This window comes from Abramis brama (assembly GCF_963993115.1).
Source record: "Abramis brama genome assembly, chromosome: 8".
Taxonomy (NCBI): Eukaryota; Metazoa; Chordata; class Actinopteri; order Cypriniformes; family Leuciscidae; genus Abramis; species Abramis brama.
Window position 1 is genome coordinate 6384085 of NC_139970.1, and position 24316 is coordinate 6408400.

The 24316-nt window shown below is 39.4% G+C and overlaps 1 protein-coding gene across 1 annotated transcript; it reads right to left on the reverse strand.

Annotated features, from left to right (window-relative positions):
- Positions 1–281: 281 nt before the first annotated feature.
- Positions 282–22944, reverse strand: cd58 (CD58 molecule). The gene is made up of 7 exons (XM_084122102.1): positions 22877–22944; positions 22586–22761; positions 21923–22213; positions 2833–3072; positions 2649–2750; positions 2363–2479; positions 282–1980 (listed from the first exon to the last, which is right to left on the reverse strand). The coding sequence occupies exons 2-7, from the start codon at positions 22647–22649 to the stop codon at positions 1937–1939; spliced, it is 858 nt and encodes a 285-aa protein (XP_083978228.1). The 5' UTR covers positions 22650–22761; positions 22877–22944; the 3' UTR covers positions 282–1936.
- Positions 22945–24316: the final 1372 nt, after the last annotated feature.

Here is a 24316-nt window from a genome sequence, read left to right on the forward strand (position 1 = left end):
GATGTACTAAAAACAAGTTTTTTCATTTGCATACAGCTGACATATCAAACGATCCCCATTCACACGGATCTGTGAACTTAAATCGCTGTATTCTGCTGTGAGGCCGGTAACTGTCTTTTTAAAGAAATGTTCAAAATTAACCAGATTTGATTAAATCTCAGGGTAAATTGTCTGAGATTAGCAGATATATCAACGCTGATCATGGTTTTGGGTAATGCAGTGATTGGCTGATGGCAAGACAGCAACGTAATGAAGCGTCACAGATCTGACACGGTTTTCTTAGCTCTAGAGATTCTCATCAAGCGATTAAATTACTTTATTTACAATTAAGTGAAATGTACATGAATGTTACATGATTCCCAATTTCATGATTTCTAGTATTTGTACAGGCTTGACATTATTTCACTGCAGTTAGCAATTCATTACATTTGACCTGTGCATCAGGGCCCGTATTCATAAAGAATCTTAATGCAAAGAGTAGCTCCTAGTGACAAAATTCTAAGAAAATTCTTAGAAATGTGGGCGTTTACTCTTAAAATTGAAGAAATCCTAGTAAAGAAAGTAATTCAGAAAGCATTTTAACCCTTAAAAGAGGTTTTAAGGTTAAAATTGTTAGGAGCATGGACAAGGACTTTTAAGAGTTTCTTTAGCAGAGGAGAAAATGGCAGAAAGACAAAAGAGAAGAAATGTGTTGCAGACAATGGATGACAGTGAGTTAATAAGAAGCTATAGATTAGATCGTGCAGGGATCATGTTTGTGACAGATCTTTTTAGAGACACGCTAACATCTCCGACACAGCGCAGAAATGCCATAGCGCCAGTGTTTGATACATTAAAACCAACATTCAAACCACCACTTAAATAGACATGCCAGTAATCAGTGTAATTGGAAAGAGTGGAACAATTTTTATCATTCTAAGCAATCAAACACCTTATAGGAAATTAACAGCATGGAAAATAAAAAAAGGATTTATATACACATATAGGCCTATAATGTGTGTGTGTGTGTGTGTGACTCTGAGAGAACGGTCAAATAGGAAAAATTACGCATGTAATTTCAAAGTGAAGGCTTAGAATAGACCCTATACTTAAAATCACTCTTTTTTTCCTTCTTGGACAACCAACCAATCACAGTCTTCAAAAGATAGTGCCATACATAGCAACGGGGTCAACTCCGCCTCCTCACTAAGATGAAAGTTTTTGTCTTTTCCTTACTCAGAGTTGCTCTCAGATCGGTCCCGAATCGCTCTTAAGCTAAGACTCCTACGTAAAAGTTTTTAAGCTAAATTAAGAGTTTTCTGAGAGGATTCTTAGAATCTTTATGAATACGGGCCCAGATTTGTTATATGACAGCATAGTTTTTTTAAAGGTTTTCTGCATCAAGCCACTCCAATAACAGCTGTTCAAATTAATGCATGTCTCAGACTAACTACATCAGTAAGACTCCAATATAATTATTAGGTAAACTGATAAATCTCTCAGAGTAAAACTGGCTGTCTTATGATGGACAACACATTTGTTTTAAGTTATTTAAAATTATCATCCCTGGTTTACTAATGTACTCTGCTTAAGAAAAAAAGTTGGGTAACACTTTAGAATAACGCTCAGTTGTAGGTCATTTATAAGTGGTTAGTTAATGATGAACAAATCATTTACAAAACATTCATAAATGATTAGCAAGTGATATAACGGAATTTACAAAACATACATAAAATGTTAGTATATCACTTGCTAATCATTTATGAATGTTTTGTAAATGATTAGTTCATCATTAACTAACCACTTATAAATGACCTACAACTGAGCATTATTCTAAAGTGTTACCCATATGAAGCACCATGTAAAAGATATTTGGGTCCTGAGGTGTTTAAGTCATTTCTGTGTCCCTGATGTTCGTCTCTTCATGTCTATCTTGTTCTGGTCCAGTGAGGTTTTGCTATTCACCAGCTTCATCCTCCTCTTTATTGTCACCGTCTTTTTCTAAAATACAATGTTTCCAGAAATTATTCCCTGACCAATAAAATGATAAAGCAATTTAATGACAAATTGACAAGCCAGAAAAGGGTAAAATTTAAATCTGTTCTAAATTTGCTAAAAAAAAAAAAATGACAAAGCTATAATAATTTGTGTTTTAATTTCTATAAAACAAAACTAATCTTATAACTTATGAAAAAACACCTATTCAAGTACAGTGAAGACTTCATATTTAAATTGTTTTTACTCCAATTTTTTTTAAAGTGCTATATATTGTAGAAACAGGAAGATGTGCTGTTGCGATCATGTATTTATCTAAACAGAGCAAGTTGTCTTTACAGGAATACAGTCAGACTGACGTCCAGTCAAACTCTCTAAACATGCTCACCTGGTTCACTGCTCTCCTGCTCATCCTGTTTTAAAGGATCCGTTTCACCTTCATTCTTACCAGTCATTTCTAGCCCATTTCCCTGTCCATCCCCACAGCCTTTTCTGCTCTGCTTTGCTGGAAAAAAGTAATAATGACTCAATTATGTGGGATTATGAGCTTAAAATATATCAGTGCATGTTGAACTTTTAAACTAAATACAATAATAATTATAACTAGATTAGTATGTAAATGGGAAACTGAAAACCATATCACATTCATATCTTTATGGGTTTGAGCATCTTACCGTTCTTTTTTTTCTGAATGAAATAAATGACAACAGCCACAGCTATGATCCCCACAACAGCAGCGATGATGGATAATATAACTGGTAGAATGATATCCTGATCTGATTGTGGAGAACAGAACAATACTCATTATCTTCATCATGAACTGTACTTGAGCATTACTGTAGTGAACCTGAAGTAAACCTGTGTCGCAGTGTTTCAGAGTGAAGTTACTGCTCTTCTGGCTCACTTCATTCTTCACAGTGCACGTGTAGACTGACTCAGGCTCCTCCTCTCTGCTGATGTGAAGCTCTTGCCCGACCTGTTGAGCTGAACCTGGTCCAGTCCATTCATAAGAAACATGAGACTGAGACGACACTGAACAGAACAGTGCTCGTGAAATATTGTTCAGATTACAGGTCACGATCGGCTCCTGTACAGTATCTGAGGAAACAGCGAATGGTGGATTTAGATGCTACGTAAACATAAATACTTTATAACAAAACGTACTCGGTTACCTAATGTAACCTCGGTTCTCTCTAGAAGAGGGAACGAGTATTGCGTAAGTAGCTTACGCTTCGTAAGTAGCTTACGCTTCGGGAAAGTTCTCTTTCTTCGAGATCTGAAGCCAAAAAATTATCCTTAATTTTGCATTTATTGTCAACGCAGTGCAGCAGCAGGCAGACCAAAGCAAGCTGTATAAGCGTGCTCATTGGCTGCCAGGCGGCAACTGCTTAAGCCTATCAGTGAGCCCGGTGTGACGTCACACCCAATGAGGGCGCTTCGCGCCCTCCACACCCTTCTAACCGTCAAGAAGGGTGTGGCCAGTGTGTATATATTGCGGGCTCACAGGCTGAGTTCTGGTTTTCATAGTCTGAAGCGCAAAAGCTCGTGGCGCGTCACGGCAGGTTACGCAATACTCGTTCCCTCTTCTAGAGAGAACCGAGGTTACATTAGGTAACCGAGTACGTTCTCTTACGAGAGGTTCTCTCGTATTGCGTAAGTAGCTTACGCTTCGGGAACCCATTGTCAACGCCGTGCGCGCCGAGCATCCAACACATGAATCCCAGGGAGACCGGGGAAAAACATAGCGTTGAAACAGGTGGCCGGTGGCCAACACCTGTACCAAGCACTTCACTTCACACAAATGACAGAGCAGCATAGCCGGTCTGTATACATCATTGTAAATGGTGTGGCCGGCAGCGCGGGCCCACACAGTGCATAAACACGCATAGGGAAAGAAAATAGAGCAGAAACACTGGTCTATTTATGGAAAGAATCCTTCCCCTGGTGCCAACCAGAAAAATAAGCCAGTAAGTGGACATAGTCTGCACTTATACTGATAACAGTGTCGCCTGCAGGGCGGGAACTTCCAGGTTATAAAACCTCACGAATGTAGATGGGGAGGCCCAGCCCGCCGCCATACAAATATCGTGAATCGAAATTCCGCTGGACCAGGCCCACGAAGAGGCCATGCCTCTAGTGGAGTGGGCTCTGACACCCAAAGGACACTGCAGGTGTTTGGAGGCGTAAGCTGCTGCAATCGCGTCCACTATCCACCTGGACAGGCTCTGTTTCGAGGCGGCGAGACCCTTGGTGCGTCCGCCAAAAGAAACAAAGAGCTGCTCGGACCGCCTGAAAGCGGCGGAGCGCGTGATGTAAACTCTCAGCGCCCTAACAGGGCATAGGAGGTTATCACTGTCCCCGTTATCGGATAATGGCAGAGCCGAGAGGGAGATGATTTGTGCCTTAAAAGGGGTACCAATCGCTTTGGGAACATAACCGTGTCTCGGTCTGAGAATGACTTTCGAGTCATTCGGTCCGAACTCGAGACATGCAGGGCTAGTAGATAGCGTGTGCAGGTCCCCCACGCGTTTTACTGAAGACAGAGCTATCAGAAAAACGGTTTTGAGCGAAAGGTACTTAAGATCCACAGATTCAAGCGGTTCAAAAGGAAAAGCCTTCAGGGCCTCCAGGACCAAGGACAGATCCCAAATAGGAACCGAGGGGGGCCGCGGGGGATTCATCCGCCTGGCTCCTCTGAGGAAACGGATAATAAGCTCATTCTTACCGATTGCCCGGCTGCGCGTCGACTCAGCGAACGCTGCAATAGCCGCCACATACACTTTGAGCGTGGAAGGGGACCTACCCTTTTCCAACAGCTCCTGTAGGAAGGAGAGCACTTGCGAAACCCCACATGTGCGTGGATCAAAGCTCTTAGCAGCGCACCATTTAGAGAACACAGACCACTTAGACGCATAGAGCCGCCTCGTGGAGGGAGCTCTAGACTGCGTGATCGTGTTCACAACCCCTTCTGGCAGGTCAACGGATATCCGTTGATTACCCATGCATGCAGAGACCACCGCTCCGGGTGGGGATGCCAAATTGACCCGCCGGCTTGAGAGAGGAGATCCTTCCTCACCGGGATCGGCCATGGGGGTGAGTGCGACAGCCTCAAATCTGGTTGGAGCACTGGGTGCTGTGTTTCCCTGATCCTTGTTAAAACCTGAGGTAACAGGGAGATCGGGGGAAAAGCGTACAGCGGGAGGCTGGGCCAAGTCTGGGACAGCGCGTCCTCGCTTTTCGAGAAAAATATCGGGCAGTGAGCGTTGTCTTTCGACGCAAAAAGGTCGACCTCCGCCCTGCCGAATAGGCGCCAGAGGAGCTGGACTGTCTGAGGATGCAGGGACCAATCTCCCGGGGGAATGATGTCCCTGGACAGTCTGTCTGGTCCCACATTCAAGTGGCCCGGCACGTGCGCGGCTCTCAGCGAGCGCAACGAGCGGTGAGCCCACACGAGAAGGCGTTCTGTCAGTTTGCACAGGCTCTTGGATCTGACACCGCCCTGTCGGTTCACATAGGATACCACTGACATGTTGTCCGAGCGGACTAACACATGGTGATCCCGTATGAATGGGAGGAAGCGCTTGAGAGCGTTCTTGACCGCTATCATCTCCAAACAATTTATGTGGAGGCATTTCTCCTGGTCCGACCACAGGCCAAATGCCGGTTTGCCCTCGAAAAGAGCGCCCCAGCCTGAGGTGTAAGCATCCGTCGAGATAACTTTGCGGTGCGAGACGGCTCCCATTGTCACTCCCCGCTGGTACCAGTCGGCCACTAACCAGGGCTTCAGTGCTGAAACGCAGCACGGCCATGGAGTGGAGAACAGAAGCAGCTTGACCGGCGGCGGAGAAAGCGCGGCCGCAAAAGCTCCGCGTCCTCGCCCGCTCGAGAACGGCCAGAATCCTGGACTGTAGAGGAGGCGGTGGACCAGTCCTCACTGTCAGACGCCAGGATAGAGCAGCTGTCAGCGGCGCGTCCATCAGACTCATCCGCCTCATCCCCTGAAACGGCGGCGGCGCGGGCGAGAGCCGGCGGTTGAGCGGCCGGGAGGGGGGGCGGAGAGGGCGAGAGAGAAGCTCGAGGGAGAGGTTCCGGCGAGCTTCTGAACGCCGCATCTGTCTCCGGTGGTCGCTGCGAGCGGCGCTTTTTCTTGCGCGGCCCAACAGGGACATGCGGAGCGACAGCCTGGTCGAAAACCTCAAGTCGAGCCCGCAGGGTCGACATTGAGAGTTCCTCGCACTCGGGGCAGCCGCCCGTAGAGAGTGCGGCGGCGGCGTGATCGCGGCCCAGGCAGAGAGCGTAGATGAGATGGCGGTCTCCGTTGCTGAGCGGGGCGCGGCACGAACCGCAGGAAAAACGAGGCATTTTGACAAAAACGCCTCGCGCTCTTTTAGAAAAAGTGCGTGTCGCAGGGCGAGCACACACACAACACAGAGAAAGCAGAGAAAAAGGATATGTCGCCGGATAGCGTAGCAGGCACGGATGGCTGAAGGCGGCGAAGGTGGCCGGCTTCCTCAGGCGCTGTCCTAGGCTTGCTGGTCGCTGGTTTCAACGGCGGCGGCTTCTCAAGATCCAGCGATGCGAAGAGCTTCGCTGAAGACAAGAAAATCAAAACTCAGCCTGTGAGCCCGCAATATATACACACTGGCCACACCCTTCTTGACGGTTAGAAGGGTGTGGAGGGCGCGAAGCGCCCTCATTGGGTGTGACGTCACACCGGGCTCACTGATAGGCTTAAGCAGTTGCCGCCTGGCAGCCAATGAGCACGCTTATACAGCTTGCTTTGGTCTGCCTGCTGCTGCACTGCGTTGACAATAAATGCAAAATTAAGGATAATTTTTTGGCTTCAGATCTCGAAGAAAGAGAACTTTCCCGAAGCGTAAGCTACTTACGAAGCGTAAGCTACTTACGCAATACGAGAGAACCTCTCGTAAGAGAACTCATCTCATGGCTATGGAAGCTTGTTTCCACTACAGAATAAAGATATTTTAAAGATAAGTGCAACTTATATCTCACAATTCTGACTTTATATCTCACAATTCTGACTTTATATCTCACAATTCTGACTTTTTATCTCACAATTCTGACTTTTTATCTCGCAATTCTGACTTTATATCTTGCAATTCTGACTTTATATCACGCAATTCTGACTTTATATCACAATTCTGACTTTTTATCTCACAATTCTGACTTTTGTAGCAAATTAGCTCTATGAAATATTAATAATCAATAATAACTTGTTACAATTGATTATGAATATTTGGATCAGTTAATATAATTAACTTAATGTCGTAAATTAATATTACAATCAATTAACCTGTTTGTCCCGTGAACAGGATTAATTGTTTATTAATTCTAAGAAATGTACATTTCCGGGGCATGGGAAATGTCTTTCTTACTTTACAGTACTACTAAGAGCAGTAGCCAAAATCTATATGATTAGAGACTCCAGTTATGAGCTTGAGACACGGACAACTTTACATGTGACATGAACAAGATTTTATTAACTAGTCTAAACACTTAAACTACTCTAACATACACACACATACTATACTGTACATGCATACAGTTTACCAATGGAAAGAGAGCTGAAGCAGAATACAGGAAAGCAAGAAGTTATAGCATTGTTTGAAATTCAGCAGATGAACTGCCTTGAGCAAACCATCAGTTTAGTTCTAACACACCCTTCTTTAAAAGGGGTAAGGATAATTAAAGGAACACTCCACTGTTTTTTTTTTTTTTTCATATTAAACTATGTTATTCCCTTAACTAAGACGAGTTGATACATACCTCTCTCGTCTCAGTGCATGCACTTAATCGCTCTGGCGCGCGGTGACACTTTGATAAGCTTAGCCCAGTTCATTCATTAGGATCCAAACAGAGATGAAGTTAGAAGCGACCAAACACCTCCACTTTTTCCTTATTTAAATAAAGTTTAAATAAAGCGCTTTTCTAAGCGGGTAAAAAGGATAACTATAATGTATGGCGGAATAGCACTTGGGAGCACTTCGACTTGGCGCAGTAATATCATCACTCCTGAAAAATCCTCACCCTCTCACTTCTGTCATTAGAACCAACGTGACTTTTTACTTTTTATTAGGGAAAACGTGGAGGTGTTTGGTCGCTTCTAACTTCATCTCTGTTTGTTCCCTAATGAATGAACTGGGCTAAGCTAAGTGCTATCAAAGTGTCGCGCGCGCCAGAGCGATTGAGTGCACACACTGAGACGAGAGAGGTATGTATCAACTTGTATTATTTAAGGGAATAACATAGTTTAATATGAAAAAACGGTGGAGTGTTCCTTTAATGTATCAAATAATGAGACTAAGTTTGATATTTGCATGTCTCGCCCATTTGAATTAAACTGTCCTGATGCAATTTGTTGAGGCTCAAGTTGACCTTTGCTGATGTGGTCTTGATGAGAGAGAACCAGTGGTAGTCAGAGTATCTTTGGTGAATGGAAAGACAAGGCCACAGCCTGGCACAAGCTTGGGGGTACTTAGAAACTTCTAGTTCAGCATCATCTTCACATCAGGATTCCAGAAAAGAGTAAGAGAGAAGAGCTAAGAGAGCTGATCTTGTGTTTTTAAGGCGTGAAGATGTCACACCCTCTGGAGGTGTAAGAGCCAATGACAAGATTTCCTTTGGAGGGAAATTTCTTTATGACCCATTGTTCAAGCAGGCCTTTGAACATGTAATTTGATTGGATGTTTAACACAAGAATCTTTAAGATGCCCACAATACCAATGTGTCACAAAGTTAGCAAAACGTAATGTAAATTAACAAATCGGGGAAAAAGAATGGAGTTTATAGAGACCAAACATGCCACACATATGATTTTAGTTGACCATAATATGCAAAGTCTGAAATATTAACCCAATAGAGTTTACAAGAATACAAAAGCCAAACCACATAAAAGGAAAATCATGAGGTTGGAAAATTAGATACATGTTTACACATTTCTCAAGTGGTTATATATAGAATATATAGGATTAACAGGGTTTATTTCTCCTTCTCATCGAGAATTAAAGGTCCCATTGCATGGAAATTTCACTTTATGCGGTTTTTTTATGCGGTTTTTTAACCTTTAATATGAGTTCCCCTAGCCTGCCTATGGTCCCCCAGTGGCTAGATGTTTTGATGGGTGTAAACCAAGCCCTGGGTATTTTTGAGAAAATGAAAGCTCAGACGGGCTAATCTTCCCTTTATGTCGTCATAAGGGGAAAGGTCACCTCCCCTTTCTCTACTTTGCCAGCAAAAATAATTTGGCCCGCCCATGAGAAAATGAGCTGCGTGAGCGGCGAGCGCGATATTGGTTTTTCCTCGAGAGACATGCAAACGAGCGAAGCATGGCAGTTGTTCAGTGTTTGGATGTACAAATGAACATAAAAGTATTTTTTTTGTTCCTTCATCCGAGCCTCTAAAGAACCAGTGGGTTATGTGAATGTCTGATGTGTAATTGTTCAAGTTCAGACAGATAATCTTTCTCTCTCAAAGTCGTTCAATACTGTTTATGCATCAGAAAATCAAGTCACGTCGTTTCTCTTAGTAGGATGAGAATAATCTTACTTAAACTGTGATTAATATACAGAAAACGATCAAAGAACAATCCCTTTCCAATCGCCCAAGCTGTCAATCACACAGCGCCTGGACACTTGCCAAAACTCGTTATGAAATCAATGACGCTGTTACGCTGCACAACGAAGCTCTTACTGTACTTACCTCATGCTTGCATTGGTGAAATCATTAGTGAGAGTGCAGAAACTGGGTTGCAATGATAAGATCTTCATTCACACGATCAACCGACTGTCATCTGCTCAATGCTCATCACTGCAACCTTTTATGTGATGGGAATAGATCTAAATACTTAAAAAACTTCTCACAATTCGTTAATCCCAATAGCTGTAATAGTAAAAACGTATGATAGCTGTAATAGTAAACGTTTTCGAGAGAGTTCCACATGTAATGCTAAATATTTCATATGCAAGCATGTCAGCATGTCAGCCAATCACAGCAGTGGGCGTTTACACTGAAGTCTCACAGCAGCCAATCACAGCAGTGGGCGTTTACACTGAAGTCTCACAGCAGCCAATCACAGCAGTGGGCGTTTACACTGAAGTCTCACAGCAGCCAATCACAGCAGTGGGCGTTTACACTGAAGTCTCACAGCAGCCAATCACAGCAGTGGGCGTTTATACTGAAGTCTCACAGCAGCCAATCACAGCAGTGGGCGTTTACACTGAAGTCTCACAGCAGCCAATCACAGCAGTGGGCGTTTACACTTAAGTCTCACACAGACACGCCCCTTCAAACAGAGCGTTCAAATCAGAGGCTAAAATCAGGCTAGGAAAAATGTTTTATTTCTATTCTATTCTATTTTATTCCTTTTATTTCTAAATTATAAACTTTTGATCTAAAAAATATACTAACATTATAAGGGCACCCCAGGAAACATTCTAAAATAATAAAATAATCCATGCAATGGCACCTTTAAGTGAGAGTCACAGCTCTCTGGATTTCCTTTTGGGGTCGTAAAACTCTTATCGGTCTCTGTGTGTCCTGTAACAGGAAACCGGGTTCTGCCAGTGTGTTGGCTTCATTGTTCTGGCTGAATTTTCACAGGCCTTTGTTGGGAGAGTGAGTTTGCTGGATTATTCATTAAATAAATGAATAATTTGTGAGTGTCTGATTGGTCCAGACGCTACACTTTTTATCTCACAATTCTGACTTTATATCATGCAATTTCAATATTGCGAGGTGTAAACTCGTAATTGCGAGAAAAACAAGTCAGAAATCTGAGATAAAAAGTCACAAGTACCTTTTTTATTATTACTGTATTATTCCATGGTGAAAACAAGCTTATGGCTACAAGACATTGACATTTTGGAAACATATTCTTACTTGCCTAGTTTAATATATGATTTTAAATTATGATTATAGCTTAAAATTCACAAAAAATGCATTTTGAATGATTAAAAATGCATTAAAAAAGATTAAAATTTAAAATGCATCATTATTTTGTAGCTTAATTTAACCTAAATTACAGTGATTTTCCGTAAAAAATGTACTGTAGAATTTACAGCAACTTACTGGCAATTTTGGTTGCCAGTAAGCCTGTAAATTTTACAAGAGTTCTGTAAATCATAAACTACAATTATACTGTAAAATTATACAGAACACCTGTAAAAGCATCGAAACAAGAGCCGCTGTGAATTTACAGTTCTTTACTGTAATCTTTACAGTATGTTACTGTTATTAATAATGTACTGAATTAAAAACCTGAGATAACTCACTTCATTTGAGGAAATTGATTGGTCAATTGCCATTAAATATTTACTAGAAACATCAATTTAACTAAATCCTACTAGTGATCATCATCACACATGAATGAGTTGAAGAACTTAAAAACATCATCAATGCATCAGCAACTACACAGTCAATGCCTTTAAATAAAGCAACATTCAGCATAACATCTGTGTTTTCCTGCTCATCCTGGACTGAAGCTCAGGCTCTACTCTTCAGCACAATGGTGACACACAAAACTCAACAGAAACCCTTTAAATCCCAACAGATCATTAAAATCCACTATAGCATTATGTGCAAAAACACATAAAATCACACAAAGCAAATCACAGAATTGTACTTTGTTGTTTAGTAAATTTGACAGTGAGATTTTACTGTAAACAACTGACTTAAGCCACAGCTTTAGATGAAATCACCTGAAGAGTGATAATCATAATCAGACTTAATGAGAAATAACTGAGGTTTAGATGTTGATGATGTATTGACAATATTTAATTTGAAGTTACCATGATCGTGATTAGTGCTTTCTTTAGTTGGGCTCTTGACTCTTTATTTATTTAACATTACTTTTTCTTTAGCTGCTATAACCATGTCTTTATAAGACAAACTTGTTATGGCAATAAAAGCCAAGGAAAAATATACTGTGGTGTTGATGGTTGTGTATTGATGATGGGGTATCAATGTATAGTGGATGATATGCTGATGTTGACCAGAGTCTATTCTCTAATTATGAAAAATTGGTTGTAATAGTCATATGATACTACAACATTATGTCATGAGATCAGAGATCAGATAATTTGTGTTTTACATATTTACGAATCACAAAACTTCTCAATTTACAGGAACACACACATATATCAAGAATCAGCATATGAACCTCAACAATGGTGACAAACAAAATATTCAGATAAACAGATAAACTCTGAACATCACAAATCAAGCTACTAAAAAGTCAACAACAAAAACAACAACAAAAATAAAAGCACATAGTAAAAATAAAAGAAAATAATACAATTCAGCTACATAATTTATGCATGCAGCAATGCATTCTGGGAATTATGTACTATGGTGGTACCCAGCATACATTGCAACATGAAGCTTTTCATTTGAATGTCACCATTGTTGAGATTCATACGCCGATTGTTGATGTCTGTGTGTGAGAAAATAACATGGCATTTTAAAAATTTCTATGCATTATATATTTTTTAAACTGTTCAAATTATAACAATGCCGTGGAATATCATATGTGCATGTGTTGGAGATTTTCCTTTGCCTCATGTAAAAGTCTGTATTGCTGTGTCTCAGTCAAAACCCAGGTTAAATCAGGATACATCAGGTTAAATTAGGTCAAGTGGTCTGTGAGGATGAAAGAGTACCTAACAAGCTCAGAGAGAAGATGTGTATAGGTAGCTGATAAGATGGTACTAAAAACGTTAATTAAAAATGATGGATGGCATTACAACACTGCAGGTGCATTGAATCATGTGACCAAAGATATTCTTTAAAAATGGGTATGACCAAAGATTTTTCCACCAATAGAATAATGTCTCCGGGAAAGATGATGCTAACGGTAGCGAGATCTTGATAGCTGATTGGCTACCTAGTGATAAGAAAAGGTATAAGACCTGAGGTTCTGACCAGTGCAGATCAGATGGCCAGCTGGCATCTCACTTTGTTGCTTGTCAATAAAGTTACTTCTGAGACCTGGAACTTCGACTCTTGAGAGATTTCTTCGAGACTCAATTTGAGGACTTAGAATTTGCTACAACATAATTGGCGAGCGAAGCCAGGAGTGTCGAAGGGGTCGAGGAGTGACCGGGGGAGCTCGCTGGCAGAAGCCTCACAAAACAAAGGCGCGCCATAAAATCAGGTAAGCAACTTTTTGCTTATATTTGTTTTGTGTGGCTCCTGGTAAGCTAGCGCCTGGTTGGTAACGGCCTTAAATAAAAGACCCCACCAAAAAGAACCTAAAATTGATAAGTAATCAAAAGGAGGGTAATTTCCAGGTCTCAAGAAGGAGCGCATGCGTAAGTAGGCCTAAAGCAAGAAGTGCTTAAACGCAAGAAGTGTGAAACGCAAGAAGTGCGAAATAAAGCAAGAAGTGCTTAAAAGGCAAGAAGTGCCTAAACGCAAGAAGTGCGAAATAAAGCAAGAAGTGCTTAAAGGCAAGAAGTGCGAAACGCAAGAAGTGCGAAATAAAGCAAGAAGTGCTTAAAACGCAAGAAGTGCGTCAGTTAGATAAGATAAAGCGCTTAATAAATTCCGGAGCATAAAATTGGCTTTAAGAAAAATGTATAAAAGGCCAGGATCCAGAGATAAAGTTTATTTTGGTTGTGCTGTGATCACTAATCGCGCTGTGTTAAACTGTTTTGCTTTGTCACTAACTGTGCTACTTTAAACTGCTCTGCCTGATAATTAACCGTGTTGCTTTGAGCTGTTTTGTGTTGGCACTGACCTCGCTGCTTTGAACTGCCTTAATTAAGAGAGAGAAGTCACTCCTGAGATAAGACTGAGATAAGTGACTGAGAGAAGCTGAGACAGTGAAAGTGTACGAGAATATTATGTGAGATCTATAAAGATGGAGAGACGAGACTGACGAAATTCTATGAACAATGAAAAGCAAATTAATATAAAGAATATAAGAAAATATAGAATTCATAAAAACACTCCCAGATGCTGGGTTTGTAGACTGTTTCACGTTCCAGATTGCAGATTCTGTGATCCAGATATAGGGAAACACAGCCCACACTGAACAGAAATTGAATAAACGAACTTTGTCTCTCCATTTGTTATAAGGAAAAATAACTGTGTGTGTGTGTATGTATGTATGTGTGTGTGAATGAAATCCCGGGTGTATGAATGAATATACTAACAAACTAAGTATATTTGGATTGAGATAAAGAAGTAGGAAGGGAGAAAGGTGAAAGGTGAAAGTAATAAAAGAACTGATTATATTTTTTGAAGCTTGAAGAAGAAAACACATGTTTACCAGGGCACAAGATCATTATGAGAAAGAAGAGAAAGAAAAGAAGAAAATGACTTTAAACAGGCATTAAGACAAACCAAAGGCATCAAAAATCATTTTTGGTTTGAAAAAGAATTCATAGATGAAGGACGGAGACAAGAATTGACGACTCAAAAGAAAAATGAATTCTTACAAAAATTTACAAAAATCACAAATCTGAATCACCTTGAGGATGAGTGGCCCTTAGTGGATTGGGTTAAAGCGATCAAAAGACAGATCACCTTGAAGCCTTAAGACCACACTTGAACAGATTTGACCTTCCCAAAACTACCCTTTTGGAATCATTGTTGATTAAATCAAAAATAAATCTGAATCCATTGTATATCCATACCTGAAAAGAGATGCATGGTACACTTGGCCTCGGGGTTTGGGAAGAGCCACAATTTTGAGGAACATGTATATGGTAGTGAGCTCATGTCTAAGACCAGTACAGTGGGAAAGTGACAGTCGTTGAAGTCAGACATGGGGGGGAAATCAGACCAGCACTGGTAGATAATTGGACACTGGAAAGGCTGGAGGTAGTGGTAGTTTTGAGGAGCAACCCCAACCATACCAGTCATATGTGGGTAGAAATTTATGAAAACGGAGAAGAGACAGAAGAGCAGTCAGCTGTCAAAGAAGAGAAAAAAGAAAGATCTTAAAGAAAAAAGAAAGAAAAAAATGTGATTGATTTATTTGCGCCATTAAAATTAGAAACATGCACTAGAGAGGAATTAAACATTTCAATCACCATGTGGGGAGGCCATGAAGTGAAATTGACCCCATCTATCACTTATCTATATTTAGGGCAGGAAGTGTAACTGCACAAAGATTCCAAAAAATTGGCTTTGTTGTCAATTTGGCCATTCTTCTGATTGCAAGAGCTGTGATCCAGCCGGAGAAAAACAGCCTATCCTGAACAATAATTCAGCTTTGTCTCTTCATTGTTACAAGAAAAAATAACGAGTAAAAGTGTGTTTGTGTGCGCGTAAAATGCACAGATTAGGACTGTTTGAAAAAGAACGATATTCATTTATAAAAAGAAACTAGAATTATGAAAGAACACTTGTTTCTCTCTCATATAGCAAAAGCAAACGGTGACTGATATGAGAAAGAGAGGCAGAAAGGAGGGGCTGCCTCTGATAGAGAGAGGAAGGGCTGCAAGAAGAAAGTGAGACTGCATGTGTGTATGTGTGTGTGTGAGGAAGGAAAGGAGGGAGACAGAGAGAAAGAGTTCACCTTTCCTGGTTCTGACTAGCTTATGAACCAGAAAGTGAGCAACCATTTCCAACATACACTTTGAACAACACTTTGAGAGATTTTATTTGTAACTGTCATCCCCACCAGTGAACCTGTAATAGAGGAACTGCATTTTTGGAATACCTGAGAAATACTAATCAGATATCTTAATAAATGTCTGACCATCTTGCTGAAAACTAGTTAAGAATAGATGCAAGCTGGGGTTAGTAAGGTATACTAAAAAGGTATGAAACACACTGATAATATTTAAGATTATAATGGCATCAACACCTGTAGAGATACCAAGATCAAAATATTAATTTTGCAGAGATACTATAGGACAACCCTCCAAAAATGGGGAAAGAAGCCTAAAAACAAAATGACCAGCTGAGGGAACATTAGATGTGGTTATGTGCAGAGACACTGAATCATTCGTAAACAAAAACAAATAAATAAATAAAAAGGTATTCAAAACCAGTTTACTAAGAGATCAAGTAAGATTGGTGAAATCTGCTAATCCAGTCAGAATTAAAAGTAGACTAATTTCACAAATACCAAGAAAACACCAATAAAAATAATTGATAAGAAATTAACCTGAAAGAAAATATAAAAATTGCTTAAATGTTAGTTGACCGGTCTATGGGGGAGTTAAATTAATAAGCAAGCCTAACAGGGATTGATATGGAGGATTGCGCAAACTGGTGACCATCAAAAACACTGGAGTTTTCTCCTTAGTATAAGTGGTTTGTGTCGTTCCCAGAGGAAAATCAAATAATTTACAAAAAGGTTTATAGAAATATCTGACATTTAGAGATAAAATATGTATATATAGAGAGACATGCTAGCTGTGGGTATGACTGACCTGTTATATAAAGACGTAGCCTATGATGTTTGCATCTTGTTGTCCCTGAGACAGTTTTAGATTTGAGCCATTGCAGAAATTGAGATCTTTGGATTGTGTTACTTAAAATAACTTGTGCATTGTGTTGAATGAGCAGGATTGGGTGGCCAAGCTAAACAGACATTTTTAACAACCATACTATATTATACACATTTCACAGTAATGAGACTCATTGATTTAATCCTAAAATGCTTGAGATAGTAGGGATCGACTTAACGATTGATAAAAAAATACTATATGTGACTGAAAATAAGGCAGCTTAGACAGACTGAATGGCTGCTATTTTCTGCATTCTGCAAAGAAGAACTTGCTTTATTAAAATTGCACGGGGAAACTGCTGTTATCAACCAGATGAGACTTCTGAAATTAAGGGACAATTGAAAGAGATGGTTGCAGAATTTATAAAGGATGAATTTGATTCATGCGGATCTCTGAGTGTTCAATTTCCAGATGACACTAGACAGCTCTTGGGACGGCTGCCTCAACATAAACAACAGCAACTGGACTGTGCAACAAGTGAGAGCGAGAAACATAAGGACACGGCTGCAGAGAAAAGAAGAGGCGTTTGGTTGGTGGACCTTCATCCCCCCTGAAAGAGGAAGCTGAAACTTCTGAGGGGCTGGTATGGACAAAGACTGTGCTGATGCAGAAACAACCAAGAAAAACATCCTGCTATTATGCAAAATTGCCTCCTCCGTGGCTTGGCCAAAATCCAGACTGAGGAGAGGCAGAGAGACAACAGCATCCAGAGTCAAACCACTATGTCCCAACATGACACCAGACCCTTGAATGCCAACAAAGACTGACAGATCAAATGCATCGGATGAGGAGGGAAACACTCAGACAGCAGCCCAACCAGTTCAACTGATCGCTGGTCCAAGCAGAAGGACTGCATCCTTTGTTAAGTGTGCACAGGTGATGCGTTTTCAATGATCACTACAGAGACTGCTTCAAATTTCATTGATTGGCCATATTAATTGTATTTTGATTATTCACTGGTTCTCTATATTCTGTGAAGCTGACACTCTCTATTTGCTTTCTTTCAATAGACATTAGTCCAGCTGTAAGCATTAAAAAAAAAAAAAAAAAGGGAAGGGGAAGTGTTTGCATGACTCAATAATTAACTACAACTGATGCTGGACTTAGCATAGTGAGGGACTACTGCATTAACCAACTAGGGGTAAATAATTAGATAATTGATGATGTTGTCCATTGACCAGAGAGTTTTTGGGCTCTGCTTTCAAGACAGAGCTGATATAAGCTTGAGTGATACTGAGCTCTCTATCAGAAAAAAAAAGAAAAAAAAGGACATAATATGTTCAACAACAAAAAATATGGATGATAGAGCTGTGGTGCTGGTCACTCCATCTTGGTCAATAGTTATTTTTTTTAGGTTTAGAAATTAAAATAGTAGCTACACAAATTACAAACACATGATATCACAAATGCTGTCATTACCAGGGATTGCACGATGTTAATATTGTTGGTCATGAATTCGAGATTATGCTGAAATCTCCAGTCATTTAAAAGAGCATCTCATAAGCAACAGAAGAAAATATTATGAAGAGAAATTAAATTAACAGATGAATGACAAATCAGATAAGAGAAACTGATAATGGTTCTTTCAAACGACAGCATGTCCAGACCTACCAGAAAATTTTATCTATTAGATATTGAAAAATTTGGGGTTTATGACAGCTGTGTTTAACACAATCAAATGGCAACTGATATCGGCCAGCTGTGTTATTCAAAACATTTAGACACTGTCACATGGGGAATGCCACATTGCCTACATGCAGTAGCTTTTGTCATGAGAGTTGTGTTACCAATTTAGAATTGATTGTATTCGCACTTTGAAAAGCAAAACCCTCAACTTCAGACTATTGGACAAATGAGGTATTAAAGAACAAATAATTACACTAGCAAACCTTTTTACTATTTTAATTTCAGATGTGCGTGGTTTTGACCATCGGACAAAGGGGGAAAGTGAGTTCAGAAAAAAAAAAAAAAAAAAAGCAGTTGATGATAGATGATTTTGATAGAAGATTGATAGATTGCCAAATGCAATATTTGTGTTCAAAACAATGTCAGAAGAGGTGTGTATAGATTGGTCAACCATGGGGAATACCAATTGAGTTTAAGCATAGCTTTAAGCATGAAGTAAATCAGGCTTTGAGTATATTTGTATGCATAACTTGATAAAATGAAGAATGGATGAATTACATTTATTGCAATCAACAGAAGTTCATTAACACACTGAAGGCACATTGAGAGCCTTGGGAGAACAGTTGGGAAGCGACATGATATGGCAAAACAGACCAGCATTAAATTGGTTATTCGCGGAGAAAGAATGCGTTGTATAATATTTGAAGCTAACTGTTTTACTTAATACAGAATTAATACAATTCCAAATAATACAGTTCCTGATGAACCATTCACCGAGGCATGGAAGAACCTGAATAATAAGGGTCACTGAAGTCACGGAAAAGAGGAGATAAGCATATTGGGAACTAGTTATATATTTGGATCATAGCATAAATGACTTCCTAAAATAGGTATAATAACAGCCACAGTAGTTGTTATTTTGCTGTTGTTGTTTTTTCTTTTGCTGTTCTGTTGTGTGCCTTTCCTCAGATCTATGTTAGCAACGCAGCTGCCAAACAGATGATTAATGTGTCAGTCAAACGTTCGGGAATTGACATCGGGTGCACAAACTCAGGAGTGTGCCCTATTGAGCCAGGTCTGGACGAGTTGGATGACTTCCTGTGAGCAGTGCTGATGAAGGAGTAAAGAAGAGGGTGCCTTGTTACTTTTATTTTCTGATTATTGATTTTCACAATTTGACACTGTTTTTGATAGAGAGGGAGGTAGCCCCACTGTGTATTTTATTTTTGGGGTAAAATTAGGTAGATCATTAGAAAATGGGTAGAGTAGGGAGTTAGTTAGAGGGGTTATTTTTTGTTTTGTTTTGAAACAAGGGCTCCTTCCAGAGTATATTCTTACATATATTCCTACATATAATCCTACTGAGTATATTTTATATAATCACACTAATTGTTCACAAAATATGAATATGTGAATGAGAGGGGACGATACAAGGTTTGAAGCAGGTCATTGCCCGTGGTATGAGGTAATGCGACCAGATATAAAGGGAAAAGATAAGAATGTTTTTATTACTTTTTATCACTTTTTAATCACTTTATAAAAGAGTTATTTTTAATATTTTAAAGTTTTCTTTATGAAATAAATGTGAAGTGAATGCCTTAGGCAACTGGAAAATGTTTTTACGGGGCAAAAGAGGAATTAATTACAAGCGCGGTCACCGATTGCCGGACCAGCAAGGGCAGACTCAACTGGTGGTTTAAAAACCCGCTGCCTGCTCCAACACCAGATAGCGCCCTAGGCAGGACCAGGGCACCTCTGGCAACGATGGAGCAACCCAGATAGCACTCCAGGCCACCGGAAGCGCCTGTGCAGTTCCTCTGGCACTGTGGGACAACTCTACCCTCAAGTCTGTACACTAAGAAATGTTGATTAAAACTGGATAACAGATGTTCATCTCTCCCTCAAGAATGATAATAGAAAAGGAAGGTGAGATCTTTTACTCCGCTCTAGTCAAAGGGGGGCGGAGATGTTTGGTCTCACTATTCCTCCAGAGTGTACCTTTGTGACAACAGCCTATTGATAAGAAAGACGGATGGTCTATTTTTGACCATGATTGATAGATAACGGAAGGAGGCTTGCGCATGAAGATACATTCTGGGACAAACACGAAGGTGGGACTAGAATAAGTCCCAAAGGGGGGATGTGTTGGAGATTTTCCTTTGCCTCATGTAAAAGTCTGTATTGCTGTGTCTCAGTCAAAACCCAGGTTAAATCAGGATACATCAGGTTAAATTAGGTCAAGTGGTCTGTGAGGATGAAAGAGTACCTAACAAGCTCAGAGAGAAGATGTGTATAGGTAGCTGATAAGATGGTACTAAAAACGTTAATTAAAAATGATGGATGGCATTACAACACTGCAGGTGCAGAGAATCATGTGACCAAAGATATTCTTTAAAAATGGGCATGACCAAAGATTTTTCCACCAATAGAATAATGTCTCCGGGAAAGATGATGCTAACGGTAGCAAGATCTTGATAGCTGATTGGCTACCTAGTGATAAGAAAAGGTATAAGACCTGAGGTTCTGACCAGTGCAGATCAGATGGCCAGCTGGCATCTCACTTTGTTGCTTGTCAATAAAGTTACTTCTGAGACCTGGAACTTCGACTCTTGAGAGATTTCTTCGAGACTCGATTTGAGGACTTAGAATTTGCTACAACACATGCTTAATAATCAATCATATGAAATGACCCACATGATTGCTTGAGAATAGATTTAAGTGTGAATGAAATGAGGTCCTGCCTTGTAAGCTCTATTGATGACATCATCAATACAGAGCCATTAACACACAGATAAAGCAGCCAGAGAAAAACTAATGTTCAAATGTCAAGGGCAAGAGCCCAGCTAAAGCCAACACTGATCACCATCATGGTAACAATAATAAAACATCAACATCTAAACCTCTGTTAATTCTCAAAAAGACCTTCTGATTATGACAGAAATAAAGTCAGTCTGGTTAGTATGCTATAGTGGATTTTAATGATCTGTTGGGATTTAAAGGGTTTCTGTTGAGTTTTGTGTGTCACCATTGTGCTGAAGAGTAGAGCCTGAGCTTCAGTCCAGGATGAGCAAGAAAACACAGATGTTATGCTGAATGTTGCTTTATTTAAAGGCATTGACTGTGTAGTTGCTGATGCATTGATGATGTTTTTAAGTTCTTCAACTCATTCATGTGTGATGATGATCACTAGTAGGATTTAGTTAAATTGATGTTTCTAGTAAATATTTAATGGCAATTGACCAATCAATTTCCTCAAATGAAGTGAGTTATCTCAGGTTTTAATTCAGTACATTATTAATAACAGTAACATACTGTAAATATTACAGTAAAGAACTGTAAATTCACAGCTGCTCTTGTTTTGATGCTTTTACAGGTGTTCTGTATAATTTTACAGTATAATGTAGTTTATGATTTACAGTACTCTTGTAAAATTTACAGGCTTACTGGCAACCAAAATTGCCAGTAAGTTGCTGTAAATTCTACAGTAAATTTTTAACAGTTTCCAGGACTTTTTCTATGAAATAAAAATAAATGACATGAAACAATTACTTCCTGAAAAGTCTTTGTCATAAATACTTTGTTTTCTTACATCACAGAGTGAATCATCCATTTCATTCATCAACAGAAATTATGCCAGCGTCTGTCTTGAAAAACCACTATAGTTTGTAGCCTACAGTATGTTGAGTTTCGTGTGCTGGTGTAGTCAGATGTCTTAGCTTAACCAACAAGATTTTCTCGGTCATCCAGCTTCACTAGCACAGGTATGATGATACTCCAGCCAAGCCAACATTAAATCAGTGTAACCAACAATACTGCCGTCTTATTTCATTCTCACTTACCGATAACTTGAACTTCTCTTTCAGAATTTTGCAGCTTTCCATTGATCTGTATTACAGACCTATAAATGCCACTGTCCCGGCTGGTCATGTGATGAACCGTGAGCTGTCCAGTAGAGACTTCAATCTCGGATCTTTCCTTGAACTGACCGTAATCTTGAAAATCATCCAGATCATGTTCAGCCACCTTATTTCCATTGTGTGTCCACAAAATGTCTTCAGGCTTTTCTTGAATATTTGGATTTAAAGTCAGACTCGTCCCATTCTCGACATAGACGATAGACGTTACAGCATCTGATTAATATTTAGAAAAGGTTTAAATAAATCAGCAAAGGTAAAGATAATGGTGCAAGTTTAAACATCAAAAAAATCTAAATGTAGTAGTGAATTAGCCAAGAGATCCTAAATAAATTCTTGGCTGCTGAACATTGTCTTTAACATTACGGTTCTTCTGTCTCAACAAAGAAAAGCTCTATTCTTTATGGATACAGTATTTCATTGTTTGCTTTATCCGGATATGTCAGATTTGCTTGAAGAAGAACTTGTTATGTAACCATTACGACTAAAACAGCTACAAAACACCTCATAATGAACAACTTTCAATAATATGTTCAGCATATGAAGCAAATAACCATGACAAGTAGCCTAATAAAGAACATCACTTACTGGAATAATTACTTGATAGTATTAAACAGATGAAAAGACTCGATACTTCCCAAAGCGGTCTCATTGTAGTTTTACTTTCGGTCAGCTGTTCAGGTGAACCGGTCCGTCGAGCGCTCGCGGACCGAGCGCGATTCTCGCAGTGTGTGGCTTTACAGTGCAGTTGTTCGAGACTGAAGCTGTAATTAAAATATGAACGAGTAGGGTATATGTATAATTGTGGCAATTTAACCGGTTACTGTATTGTAAGCTGCCATACCGGAACACCCTCAAATAAAAAGGTATCTCACTCACCTTTACATGGCTCTCTGTTTGTACATTAAACTCCACCTCCTACAAGAGCGAACTCAGACAACCAACACTTCCTGTATCAATTGGAGAGGTCCGAAAATATACATCAAGAGATGTCCGTGAACAATGTGCGTTTTAGCAAAATATGCTCATAAAGTGGTGAAAATTCCAGACCCTTAGGTCCATATCACAAAGTAAAAGAATAAAAAATAAAATAAATAAATTAAAAAAAATATATATATATATATATATATATAACATAGTAAACAGATTTACATATACCAACATTATTTAAGAACACACAAACTTGAGTTTCAGTGCATCCAGAACCAGGAAGAATACCTTGTGTCACTTAAAGGAGTAGTTCACTTTAAAATGAAAATTCTGTCATCATATACTCACCCTCATGTTGTTTCAAACCTGTATGAATTTATTTCTTCTGCTGAACAGAAAGGAAGATATTTAGAAGAATGTCAGTAACCAGACAGTTTTTGGGTCCCATTGACTTCCATAGTAGGAAAAAAATATACTATGGAAGTCAATGGGACCCAAAAACTGTCTGGTTACTGACATTCTTCTAAATATCTTTCTTTCTGTTCAGCAGAAGAAAGAAATTCATACAGGTTTGAAACAACATGAGGGTGAGTATATGATGACAGAATTTTCATTTTAAAGTGAACTACTCCTTTAATAGGCCTATAGGATCATTTAAGACCATTATGATTGTGTTTCTCGAGTCACCCAATCGACACATGAAATTATATTTTATAAATGATATATTTATTCAACATGGGCTACAGTAAATTATGGAGGCAAACTGAAAAGTGAGAAGCTTCACTTGAAACAAAGTGATCACACACTGCAAAAACTCAAAATCTTGCCAAGTATATTTTTCTAATTACTAGTCAAAATATCTCATCACACTTAATATAAGACAAAATTGCCTAAAGACCAAGATTTAAGTGAGATAAAGGAGCTTGTTTTTAGACAGTGCATCTTGAATATCTTGTTAAGTGAATCTGTCTTGAAAATATCTTGTTTTGAGCCATATCTCAGATGAAACAAGCTTTTTTGACATGTCATAAGGTTTTTAAGCTGCTGTGTTAATTGTAAAAGATGAATCGTCTTATTTCAAGAAATAGACTTGACTTGAATTGAGACAACAAATCTGCTTTATTGAAAACTGTAGGTCAACATGCCAAACTCACAACTCACAATGCAGTACAGTGAGTATGTATAATATTTACATATAGACAGCAAAAAAACTTAATTTATTTACGTATAAACAGCTTTACCGACGTACAAATTTGTACATATTCCTATTTAACTTAAAATCGTGGCATTAATGTTTTTACTCTATTGCATTCAATTGTCTTATTAATTAAATTTTCAGTCACATTTATTAATAGTTTAACGTTACTCATAAATAATAACAGCTCTGTT

Coding starts and splice junctions, on each gene's coding strand:
- cd58 (XM_084122102.1), bottom strand. CDS start 22,649: ATGAGACCGCTTTGGGAAGTATCGAGTCTTTTCATCTGTTTAATACTA. Junction 2,751..2,832: donor TCTGAAACACTGCGACACAG/GTTTACTTCAGG, acceptor CTCCACAATCAG/ATCAGGATATCATTCTACCA. Junction 1,981..2,362: donor GCAGGAGAGCAGTGAACCAG/GTGAGCATGTTT, acceptor ATTGTATTTTAG/AAAAAGACGGTGACAATAAA.